This window comes from Oncorhynchus clarkii, chromosome 28 (genome assembly GCF_045791955.1).
Source record: "Oncorhynchus clarkii lewisi isolate Uvic-CL-2024 chromosome 28, UVic_Ocla_1.0, whole genome shotgun sequence".
Classification (NCBI taxonomy): Eukaryota; Metazoa; Chordata; class Actinopteri; order Salmoniformes; family Salmonidae; genus Oncorhynchus; species Oncorhynchus clarkii.
Window position 1 is genome coordinate 40,149,648 of NC_092174.1, and position 12,417 is coordinate 40,162,064.

General features: G+C 44.4%; 1 protein-coding gene across 2 annotated transcripts in view; it reads left to right on the plus strand.

Moving 5' to 3' along the window:
* LOC139386957 (kin of IRRE-like protein 1) overlaps positions 1-9,848 on the plus strand; it is a 76,690-nt gene extending 66,842 nt beyond the window's left edge. Inside the window, exons 10-15 of one of the 2 annotated variants that reach the window (XM_071132867.1) lie at positions 2,764-2,864; positions 4,244-4,460; positions 6,590-6,697; positions 7,546-7,673; positions 8,414-8,524; positions 9,013-9,848. In XM_071132867.1, the coding sequence (XP_070988968.1) occupies positions 2,764-2,864; positions 4,244-4,460; positions 6,590-6,697; positions 7,546-7,673; positions 8,414-8,524; positions 9,013-9,777 (1,430 nt within the window). In that variant the 3' untranslated portion in view covers positions 9,778-9,848. The remainder of the gene's footprint in view (positions 1-2,763; positions 2,865-4,243; positions 4,461-6,589; positions 6,698-7,545; positions 7,674-8,413; positions 8,525-9,012) is intronic. The other variant, XM_071132868.1, reaches the window with a different exon arrangement.
* The last annotated feature ends 2,569 nt before the right edge of the window (positions 9,849-12,417 follow it).

Consider the following 12,417-nt stretch of genomic DNA (forward strand, 5'->3'; position numbering starts at 1 on the left):
ACGTTGGTTTGGTGTATCTAGCTTGGCAGTGGATAGGAAGGCCTGAACATGTGAACGTTGGTTTGGTGTATCTAGCTTGGCAGTGGATAGGAAGGCCTGAACATGTGAACGTTGGTTTGGTGTATCTAGCTTGGCAGTGGATAGGAAGGCCTGAACATGTGAACGTTGGTTTGGTGTATCTAGCTTGGCAGTGGATAGGATGGCCTGAACATGTGAACGTTAGTTTGGTGTATCTAGCTTGGCAGTGGATAGGATGGCCTGAACATGTGAACGTTGGTTTGGTGTATCTAGCTTGGCAGTGGATAGGAAGGCCTGAACATGTGAACGTTGGTTTGGTGTATCTAGCTTGGCAGTGGATAGGATGGCCTGAACATGTGAACGTTAGTTTGGTGTATCTAGCTTGGCAGTGGATAGGAAGGCCTGAACATGTGAACGTTGGTTTGGTGTATCTAGCTTGGCAGTGGATAGGAAGGCCTGAACATGTGAACGTTGGTTTGGTGTATCTAGCTTGGCAGTGGATAGGAAGGCCTGAACATGTGAACGTTGGTTTGGTGTATCTAGCTTGGCAGTGGATAGGAAGGCCTGAACATGTGAACGTTGGTTTGCTGTATCTAGCTTGGCAGTGGATAGGATGGCCTGAACATGTGAACGTTGGTTTGGTGTATCTAGCTTGAACGGTTCAACAGTTACTGTTGGTTAGTTATTTTATGATAATTTATACACTTTTACGTAGTTATAGCTGGTACAGATTTTTAAGAATTTGAAGTTAGGATAGGCAGAATGTTTTAAACTTTGTTTTGTAGCTTAATTGGCTAAGGAGCAGGACCATTTTGAATAGTTACTTCTGTATTCTGTGGTTCTCATTCAAACCCATGTTAATTTCTGAAATTTATTCATGATTATAGTTCAGAATGTATATATAGTATCAAAAAGTCTTTAGGCAAGCAATTTAAGATCTAGTTATGGTTAGTCTGAACATCTCAACGTTGAAAGTTTAAAGCTTAAACGGCGAAAGAGGACGTAGGTCTAGAATTCTTTATTTTTTACCCTTCTAGTCTGTGGCCCTTTTTTCGTTGAAATGCATTGGTTTCCATAGCAATGGCTGCGTTTGGACTGCTCGGTGACGAGACATGAGAGAGTTGTTAGCTGGCGTTAGCTAGCGGCTTTTTGTCACTTTAAACTCTGACAAACAGCTGTCATTTTTTATTGGTAGCAGATCATTCTGTTCTGATTCCAGATTTAAATAGTAGAGAAGTAGACCAAGATTTTTATACCCTCTAATGCCAGATGTACACTGCACAATTTTCAAAATCCTAACATTGCTGAGACACTCACATTACTATCGACATTTTTCTTACTTTTTAAAGCTCTTGTATTGTTGGTTATTAAGTTAGCATTCCATGGTAATGTCTACCTACACCTGTCGTATTTGGCACATGTGACAAGTAAAATTTGATTTGGATTTTGATTTAAAACGACCATCTTTCCTGTAGTTTATTGTCTTGCCAACGTAGAGATGAGCACAGTAAACGATCTGGCACAGAGGGTCACACACTATAAGATCCATCACTTGGTGGTGAGGATTCTCCATACCACTCTGTCTCACAAAACAATTATGTGATTAGATTGTTATCGTAGCTAGAACAAGCTGTGGCTCAAAGCAGTCTCATAAACGTTTTCAGTCAGTAATTCACACTTGCCCTACAGAGTTGAAATATCTAGCTAACATTTTGAAATTAATACGATTTCTTGTGAACTTCAGAGCTGTAACGATTTGACGCTTTGGTTAAAGGCAAGTACTGTACAAACACATACTAGTAGTAGTCATCTCTCATGAGTGACGTGAAACAACGCCATCATCTCACTGGTTTCTTCTCCGGCGTGCTCTCATTGGCTATTGCTGATCACCGGTCTCAAAACTTGTTGTTGCATATCTCTCAAATGACAAACATGTTTGAAAGCATCAGTGTGTCTGAGACTGCTCAAAGATGGGATCAGTAGCCCTCAGATTGCGTCTCTGACCGGCTCACATGAAACAGGTGTTGGTGACAGCCACACAACTCGAGTAGGCAACAACATGGGGATTTTGTCTCTGATCTCAAAAATGTGTCTGGGACAGCTAAATCGTGTAGTGCACACCCAGGTTTTTGTCTAAAGTGCTGCAAAAATTGTACAAATTTCAGTTGTTTGAAATATGTATGTGGTTACTAAAAAAGGTGTATTATTAGATTATTATTATTATTATTATTATTAGATGATATTGGTATCAGATATTTTTTGTTACGATTTTCAGGTTAGAGTAGCAGAGAAGCAGGGGGAGATTTTATACCCTCTAACCTTCTTGGGAAAGTGGTCAAAATGTACTGCTATGTGTCAAAAGTGACATTATTTACAGTGAGTAGAATATCATGTTGGGAGTGATGATGTCACAATGGGCCCTATAGAATCCAGAGGAAATCCCATGAAAGTGGATGAAGGACAAAAAGCTTAATAGTTGAAAAAGTATCAAATATATTATAAAAATAAAATAATTGTATACAAGCATGAATAGTCTGAACAATTGAACGTTTGAATGACGTTTCTAGCTTCAACGGTGTAAAAGGACGAGCGTGTTAAAGAAAGATACTAATAATAAGAACCATGACGAAGATTTAAACAACTAATTACCCCATCCACCGCTCAATTTCCACTCATTATCAGACGTTCTGTCATGACTGGAGTGTATATAGCTGAAATGACATCCTATCTGTCTCTCCCCCCCAGGCCCTCCCATCATCTCCAGCGAACCAGTCCAGTACGCAATGAGAGGGGAGAGAGGGGAGGTCAAGTGCTACATTGCCAGCACCCCTCCACCTGACAAGATTGTGAGTGAAGTGAATTCTGGGAAATATCCTGGGAAATATCTGTAACACTTTATAATAACTTTAATGTATATCCCTTTATAAATGCTTATAAATGCTTTGTATATGTTACAATTGCTTGTGAATTGTAAGGCTTTGTAAGTACATTCAGATCAAAGACAAGAGAGAGTGAATGAATGAGAACTGTACTGATGTCAAGGGGTTGTGTGAGAGGGGATGACATGAGGTTGATGGATATTGTGTGAGAGGGGATGACATGAGGTTGATGGATATTGTGAGAGAGGGGATGACATGAGGTTGATGGATAGTGTGAGAGAGGGGATGACATGAGGTTGATGGATAGTGTGTGAGGGGGGATAACATGAGGTTGACGGACAGTGTGAGAGGGGGATGACATGAGGTTGACAGATCGAGTGTGAGAGGGGGACGACATGAGGTTGATGGATAGTGTGAGAGGGGGATGACATGAGGTTGACGGATCAGGTGTGAGAGGGGAGGGGAGATCGTCGAGTAAAATCCTGTACCTTTCAGCGTCAATTATCCACGACAACGGCAGAGAGACATGAAACTAATCTGTGGTTGAAAAAAAAATAATAAAGTCTCCACTCCATTTTTAGTGCCTGTGTCCCAAATGACACCCTTTCCCCTTTATAGTGCACTACTTTTGACCAGAGGTCCGATCAAAGGTAGTGCACTATAGGATGCTATTGGGATTGAGCCAGTGAGTACCCGGAGCGTATAATGTGATACGACGTTATGGTTTTAGCTTAACGCAGAGACACAAGACCTATGAAATATGAAGTAGGGTGCTGTGTGAGTGTCAGAAAGTAGACCGGGGTGGGGTGGGGGAGTAGGAGGGAAGGGGAGCGGAGGGGATGAGTTAAAATCTTTAGTTTATTTTTCCTCCCCCTTCTCCAGCCAATTTGCCTTTTTCTTTTTTTGGGGGGGGGGGTTAAAAGGTACATTAGCACAACATGTGGGCCGCTGCATATTTCATATATTCATACTCCATATTTAATAGTTTAACTACTTCAACAGCTTTAAAGTAGAAAAACCTGCTAGACTCTTTATTTCTCGTGTACACCTGCCTCAGCCCGGTGTGTGTGTCTGTGTGTGTGTGTGTGTGTGTGTGTGTGTGTGTGTGTGTGTGTGTGTGTTTGTGTGTGTATACGCCTCTGTATACAGTATAAAGATTTTTTGTTATTGTGTTTTGGCACTTTCTTCAGACGGTAAGGAAATCAGAAGGGAACGGTAGACGAGGGGATTGAACCCGCTTCCGATAGTCAAGTCATATATGACAAATGCTCAACCAGGACTCTGCACTTTTCTATTCTCCATTTGACTCCCTAATTGTGTGTGTGTGTGTGTGTGTCTCCCTCCAGGTGTGGGCGTGGAAGGAGAACGTGTGGGAGAAGGAGAAGGGGACTCTGTTGGAGAGGTACACGGTGGAGCAGAGTAAACCTCACTCCCAGGGAGGAGCTGTTCTCTCCACCCTCACCATCAACAACGTCATGGAGTCTGACTTCCACTCTCCGTACAACTGCACCGCCTGGAACTCCTTCGGACCCGGGACCATGATCATCACCCTGGAGGAGAAAGGTATGTCTTAATTAAAGGGGCAATCTTGGTACATTCTTCTTTATAACTGAAGAATGATATAGCCATTGATTCTTGAAAGGGGGGTGGCACATACCTCTCTGAAACGTTTTAGATTACTGGCCAAGATTTCAGTATTTAATAGTTTGGGAAAGTTTTGGTATTTTCATTTTTTTACATTTTTTTATTGAACCTTTATTTAACCAGGTAAGCTAGTTGAGAACAAGTTCTCATTTGCCACTGTGACCTGGCCAAGATAAAGCAAAGCAGTTCGACACATACAACAACACAGAGTTACACATGGAATGAACAAAACATACAGTCAATAATACAGTAGAACAAAAGAAAACAAAAAGTCTATATACAGTGAGTGCAAATGAGGTAAGAAAAGGGAGTTAAGGTAATAAATGGGCCATAGTGGCGAAGTAATTACAATATAGCAATTAAACACTGGAATGGTAGATGTGCAGAAGATGAATGTGCAGTTAGGGATACTGGGGTGCAAAGGAGCAAGATAAATAAATAAATACTGTATGGAGATGAGGTAGATAGATGGGCTGTTTACAGATGGGCTATGTACAGGTGCAGTGATCTGTGAGCTGCTCTGACAGCTGGTGCTTAAAGCTAGTGAGGGAGATGGGAATCTCCAGCTTCAGTGATTTTTGCAGTTCGTTCCAGTCATTGGCAGCAGAGAACTGGAAGGAAAGGCGACCAAATGAGGAATTAGCTTCGGGGGTGACCAGTGAGATATACCTGCTGGAGCGCGTGCTATGAGTGGGTGCTGCTATGGTGACCAGTGAGCTGAGATAAGGCAGGGCTTTACCTAGCAGAGACTTGTATATAACCTGTAGCCAGTGGGCTTGGTGACGAGTATGAAGCGAGGGCCAACCAACGAGAGCGTACAGGTCGCAGGTGCGGGCAGGTGCGGGCAGCGATCGGTTGAAAAGTATGCATTTAGTTTTACTTGCTTTTTAAGAGCAGTTGGAGGCCACAGAAGGAGAGTTGTATGGCATTGAAGCTTGTCTGTCCAAAGAGGGGCCAGAAGTATACAGAATCGTCTGCGTAGAGGTGGATCAGAGAATCACCAGCAGCAAGAGCGACATTGAGAAGAGAGTCGGCCCGAGAATTTAACCCTGTCGCACCCCCATAGAGGCTGCCAGGGGTCCGGACAACAGGCCCTGACACACTGAACTCTGTCTGAGAAGTAGTTGGTAAACCAGGCGAGGCAATCATTTGGCAATCATTTGAGAAACCAAGGCTGTCGAGTCTGCCAATAAGAATGTGGTGATTGACAGAGTCGAAAGCCTTGGCCAGGTCGATGAATACGGCTGCACAGTAATGTCTCTTATCGATGGCGGTTATGATATCGTTTAGGACCTTGAGCGTGGCTGAGGTGCACCCATGACCAGCTCTGAAACCAGATTGCATAGCGGAGAAGGTATGGTGGGATTCGAAATGGTCAGTAATCTGTTTGTTAACTAGGCTTTCGAAGACCTTAGAGAGACAGGGTAGGATAGATATAGGTCTGTAGCAGTTTGGGTCTAGAGTGTCACCCCCTTTGAAGAGGGGGATGACCACGGCAGCTTTCCAATCTTTGGGAATCTCTTACAATACGAAAGAGAGGTTGAACAGGCTAGTAACAGGGGTTGCAACAATTTCGGCAGATCATTTTATAAAGAGAGGGTCCAGATTGTCTAGCCCGGCTGATTTGTAGGGGTCCAGATTTTTGCAGCTCTTTCAGAACATCAGCTATCTGGATTTGGGTGAAGGAGAAATGGTGGGGGCTTGGGCAGGTTGCTGTGGAGGGTGCCGGGCAGTTGACCGGGGTAGGGGTAGCCAGGTGGAAAGCATGGCCAGCAGTAGAGAAATGCTTATTGAAATTCTCAATTATAATGGATTTATCCGTGGTAACAGTGTTTCCTAGCCTCAGAGCAGTGGGCAGCTGGGAGGAGGTGCTCTTATTCTCCATGGACTTTACAGTGTCCCAGAACTTTTTTGAGTTTGTACTACAGGATGCAAATTTCTGTTTGAAAAAGCTACCCTTAGCTTTCCTAAGTGCCTGTGTATATTTGTTCCTAACTTCCCTGAAAAGTATAACCATGTCTCTCTGTCTCTCTTGTCTGTCTGTACAGAGATAGTACCAGTGGGGATTATAGCTGGTGGAACAGTTGGATCCTCCATCCTGCTCCTGATCTTTCTCCTGGCTCTAGCCTTCTACCTCTACCGCCAACGGAAAGGCAGTGAGTCGTGTACCAACCAGATACTACTCCCTCCCTTTGCATGCAACATGTTTGTGGGTCGTGTTCCAACTGGCTCCCTATTCCCCCCACAGGGCTCTGGTCAAAAGTCATGCCCTATACATTTATGGGGAATAGGGGACAGGGGACAGGGGACAGGGGATAGGGGACAGGGGACAGGGGACAGGGGATAGGGGACAGGGGACAGGGGATAGGGGACAGGGGACAGGGGACAGGGGATAGGGGAAAGGGGAAAGGGGACAGGGAACAGGGGACTGGGGATAGGGGAAAGGGGATAAGGGACAGGGGACAGGGGATAGGGGAAAGGGGACAGGGGATAGGGGACAGGGGACAGGAGACAGGGGATAGGGGACAGGGGATAGGGTGCCATTTGGGATGCATGTGGGTGTGGCTGTGTGTGGATGCATGTGGGTGTGGCTGTGTGTGGATGCATGTGGGTGTGGCTGTGTGTGGATGCATGTGGGTGTGGCTGTGTGTGGATACATGTGGGTGTGGCTATGTGTGGAATCATGTGGGTGTGGCTGTGTGTGGATGCATGTGGGTGTGGCTGTGTTTGACTGTCATTCATACAGTTATTCACAATGTACTGTGTAACCATAAATAGTCACGTGTTTATTCATGATCGCTTATTTAAAACTGAATAAGAATGACTTGTTTTCTCTCTTTTGTTGTACTGTAGATCTAAACGTTGATCCAAAAGTACTGTTATTCAGATGTCTGTCCCACTTTAAATGAACAACAGCTTATAAAGGCTTCATATAGCATACATAAAGTCTTCATAAGCACTCTGTTAGGCGCTTCATGAGTCATCTGTCTTGTTCTGGTTCCAGGTCGTCGTGGGGTCACTCTGGGGAAGCCGGACATCAAGGTGGAGACAGTCAACAAGGAGACACATAGTCTGGAGGAGGAATCGGGCAGTGTTTCCACGGCAACGCGCATGGTCAAAGCCATGTATTCCGTGAGTACCCAACACCCACCGCTATGAGTTAAATCAAATCAAACATTATTTAAAGTGCAATAGCTTAGAACCAATAGAACCAACCTGAACCTCTAGTGTTGCAGTTCCTTTTTTAAATTTTAAAAAAAAAAGTTAATTTAAAATATAGCAACAGACTTCATGGTAAAACAATCAAATGAAGCATGAAGGGGGGGGCATCTGTTCTCTGTTGCCTTAGACTTCACAGACTGAGGTTGTGTTCCAAGTGGATGCACTACATAGCGCACTACTTCTAACTGAGAGTAGTGCACTATAAAGGGAATAGGGTGCCATTTGAGAACCCCTTAGACTTCTCTCAGACTGAGGAAACCCTGCGCTAGGCTACACTGAGAAAGCTCTATATAAGATGGGATTAATGCCACCGGCCACATGGGTTGTCATTTGATATACAGCTATTATAACTGTTATTACAACACATTTAAGACATCAATTGTTCTAGAAGCTAGAAGGTGCTGAAGCCTTTAGTTGTTGTTTGAGAGTAAGCCACTGGATTGAATTCACCTTCATGTGCTTTCATGGTCCTGTTACATCTTCAACTGTACTCACCAAACATTTGTCAAACAACATTTTCATCAAATGAAAAACCTGATATTCTGTTTTCCTCTTCCCTCCCTCCTCTCTCTCTCTCTCTCCCTTCCTCTCTCTCTGTCTCTCTCTCTGTCTCTCTCTCTCTGTGTGTGTTTTGTTGTTTGATGGTTTAGTTTCTACCCTCTGTCTCCCTCTCTCCCTCCACTCAGCCATTCAAAGACGATATGGATCTGAAGCAGGACCTGCGCAGTGAGCTCGATACCCGCGAGGAATACGAACTCAAGGTGAGTAACTCTCTCTCTGCTACTCACTTCATACCCTCCTACATCAAACCAACAAACTCCTCATATGTACAGTACATACAACACAATATGCAACAACATATCACACAAAATACTAATACTAACTACCTCACACCTCAGATATGCTAACACCTCAAATATGCTAACACCTCAAATTGGAACACTCTTGCATGTAATAAGAAAAAAGCTCACCATCACCTCATCCCTATCCTACAACAATACAACACACAACATGACTACATCACACCTCAAATATGCCCAAACAGGGTTGGGGTGAATTCCAATTGGAGGCAGTCAATTCAGGAAGTAAACTGAAATTCCAATTCAATAATTGAAAAGATGTCATTCATTTTCAATGACTACATTTTTTTTCACTGCCTTAAATTAGAATTGCCCCCAACCCTGACCACACCTCAAATTCAAACCCATGTAAAAATCCCTCGCTATTCCCTCATCATGTTTGTCCTTAGGACCCAACGAACGGCTACTATAACGTCCGTGCGACCACCCACGAAGAGGCCAGGCCGTCCTCCCGCTCCATGCTGTACCAGGGAGAGTTCCGGACCTCCAACCCTCCAGGGGGAGCTACAGGTGCTACCTCCAGTGGCCCAGCAGGGGGTCCCGGAGGGGCGGTGGCTGCAGGAGCGGTCCCAGGAGTCCCAGGGTCAAGGGCAGGGTGCTATGACCCCAGACCTCCATCCAGGATGTCTCACACCAACTACCCCCAGTTCAACACCTTCACCAGGGTGGGCCCGAGCCAAGTCCCGCCCAACACCAACCACCCCACCCACCCCTCCCACCCCTCCCACCCCGCCCATCCTGCCTCACAGACCACCGACTTCCCCGGAGACTGCGGACTATTGGACAACAACAGTCAGCTGACCTATGACAACTATGGCTATCCCGCCCAGTACCCTACCTATCGGGTGGGCTTTGCCCCGCCCCTGGAAGGAGGGCCGGCCTATGAGGTCTACCCAACTGGACAAGGGGTGGGACCAGGGCCAGTGCAAGGACCAGTCCAAGGCCAAGGCCCATGTCCGGGTCCTGAAACTGTGCTGGGGAATTATGGGACCACCCGCTTCTCTTACACTTCTCCTCCTAGTACTGACTACTCTCCTCCTGGTACTGACTACTCTCCTCCTGCTACTGACTACTCTCCTCCTGCTACTGACTACTCTCCTCCTGGTACTGAGTACAACCAGAGACACACTCAGAGGATGCAGACACACGTGTGAGAGAGATGGACTCTGTAATACATAGTGATACTTCTTTTCATACATGCGTACATACATATAAACACAAACACACACACACACACACACACACACACACACACACACACACACACACACACACACACACACACACACACACACACACACACACACACACACACACACACACACAAACACACACACACACACACACACTTGTTGGAGAGATACATTTATTCTCTCTATGCTTTCTTTATCGCATACATACACACACAAACAAACGCAAACAATCTGACACAGTTTCTCTCAATCTTCAGCTCCAAGAGGGGAGACATGACAAAAGAAAGAGAGGCTGAAAGTTATTTTCTTAAACTAGGTGGGGATTCAGCAGAGTCTGATTACTTACATGCTAATTGACAGCGTCCAGATCCATCTCTTCTCTATTGGACTCTCCACCCCTCTCTCTTTCCTCTCACACAATCTCTGTATATAATATCAGTGGGGTAGATCATTTTAAACTTAGTATAACCTTGTATAAACGTACTGTGTACAGATACAGCTGCTGAACTTTTCTCCTTATTATACACCCTCTTACACTCCTTCAAATTCACAGAAACACACACTTACACTCCGTTAAATTCACAGAAACACACACTTACATGCCTTTAAATTCACAAACACAAACACACACACACCCTCTTACACGTTGAAAGAGACAGTGTTGCGTCCCAGCGGTGCTCAGGCAAGGCGACAGCTTGTTCTCCGTATGTGGAGCTCTTTTTAACATGCTTCTTCTCCATGCCGCCACAAACTGCTCCACCGGCATGGCCTTAGGGCTTCAAGAAGTGAATGAAAGGGAAATATGGGGGTGTCTCCCAAATTTCACCATATTCCCTATGTAGTGCACTACTTTTGACTAAGGCTCATTGGGCTCTGGTTAAAACTAGTGCACTATATAGTAAATAGGGTGTCATTTGGGACACAGACAAAAGGCATCATGGCATAACAGCCATTACACCAATATGGCGATTTGACATCTGACAAGATAGAGAAAGAATGACCTTGTGCTTGACACCTAGAAGGTACAGTGAGGTAACTCTAACCATGGTAACCGTGAGGTACCTCTCTCCATGGTAACAGTGAGGTGTATGTGTGGACTGTATGGACAATGAAATAGGGTTTTGTATACAGTATACCACTTACAGTATGTTGAGCAACCTATAGGGGAAGAACGGAGCTGTAGCAGGCTTCTTCAAATGCTTCTTCCTCCTCCTCTGTATTTTCTATCTCATCGCAATACATATCTACCCCACATTTCACTCATCTGAGGTCAATATGATGTGTTTGGGAAGCGGGGGAAAGAGCTTTTGTAATAAAATGAATCTTTACATTTTGTACAAATTCCCCCACCCCCCCACCCTCAAATAGTATTGTATGTGTCTCTGTCACTTGCACAGTAGAGTAGATCTTTCCCCATATGTATACCTAAATAGAAGAACAAGAAGCAAAAAAAAAACAACACATTCAGAAAAGTTTTCTAGTATTTTTATAAGGGGTTTGCAGACCAAAGGTTCAGAGGTTTGGGTGACATTCACTTGTACAATTCAATGTTCTGAGGCTTCTGTGTCCAGTTTCATTCACTGAGTTTCTATTCTGGTCATGTTGTTGTTGTTGTAGACTAGGTCTGCGTCCCAAATGGCATCCTGTCCCCTACATAGTGCACGACTTTTGACCAGAGCCCTACGGGCTCACTGGCTCACCATAGAGCTCTTGTCAAAAGTAGTGCACTATATAGGGAATAGGGTGCCTTTTGGGATGTAGTCATGACGGTGTAGTCTTGAAACTAAAGCAATGGTACACTTTTGAGATTGGCGCTGAGTGACCAATGCTGGTACTGTCTGTCCAGTGGCCTGTACGTATGATATAATATTTGGTACTTTGCTTTACCCCATCTGGTATTGGGCACAGTGCTCTATAGTGGTAGATGTGAAGGCCTACACACAGTGGCTCTGTAGCTGTGGGTAAACTCTGATCATGCAATTCACCATCATTATTTCACTTAGGTACGCTAATGCATAGAATGACATATAGAACCCATACATAACATATTGGATCTTTGTGCCCTATTCTCTTTATATGGGCTCCCGAGTGGCGTAGCAGTCTAAGGCACTGCATCTCAGAGAAAGAGGCGTCACTACAGTCCCTGGTTCGAATCCAGTCTGCATCACATCCGGCTGTGATTGGGAGTCCCATAGGGCAGCACACAATTGGCCCAGGTTTGGCCGTGGTAGGCCGTCATTGGAAATAAGAATTTGTTCTTAACTGACTTGCCTAGTTAAATAAATAAATATATACAGTTGAAGTTTACATACACCTTAGCCAAAAACATTTAAACTCAGTTTTTCACAATTCCTGACATTTAATCCTAGTTTAAATTCCCTGTCTTAGGTCAGTTAGGATCAGCACTTTAATTTAAGGATGGGAAATGTCAGAATAATAGTAGAGAGAAGGATTTATTTCAGCTTTTATTTCTTTCATCACATTCACAGTGGGTCAGAAGTTTACAAACACTCAATTAGTACTTGGTTGCCTTGCCTTTACATTTTTTAACTTGGGTCAAACGTTTCGGGTAGCCCTCCACAAGCTTCCCACAATAAGTTG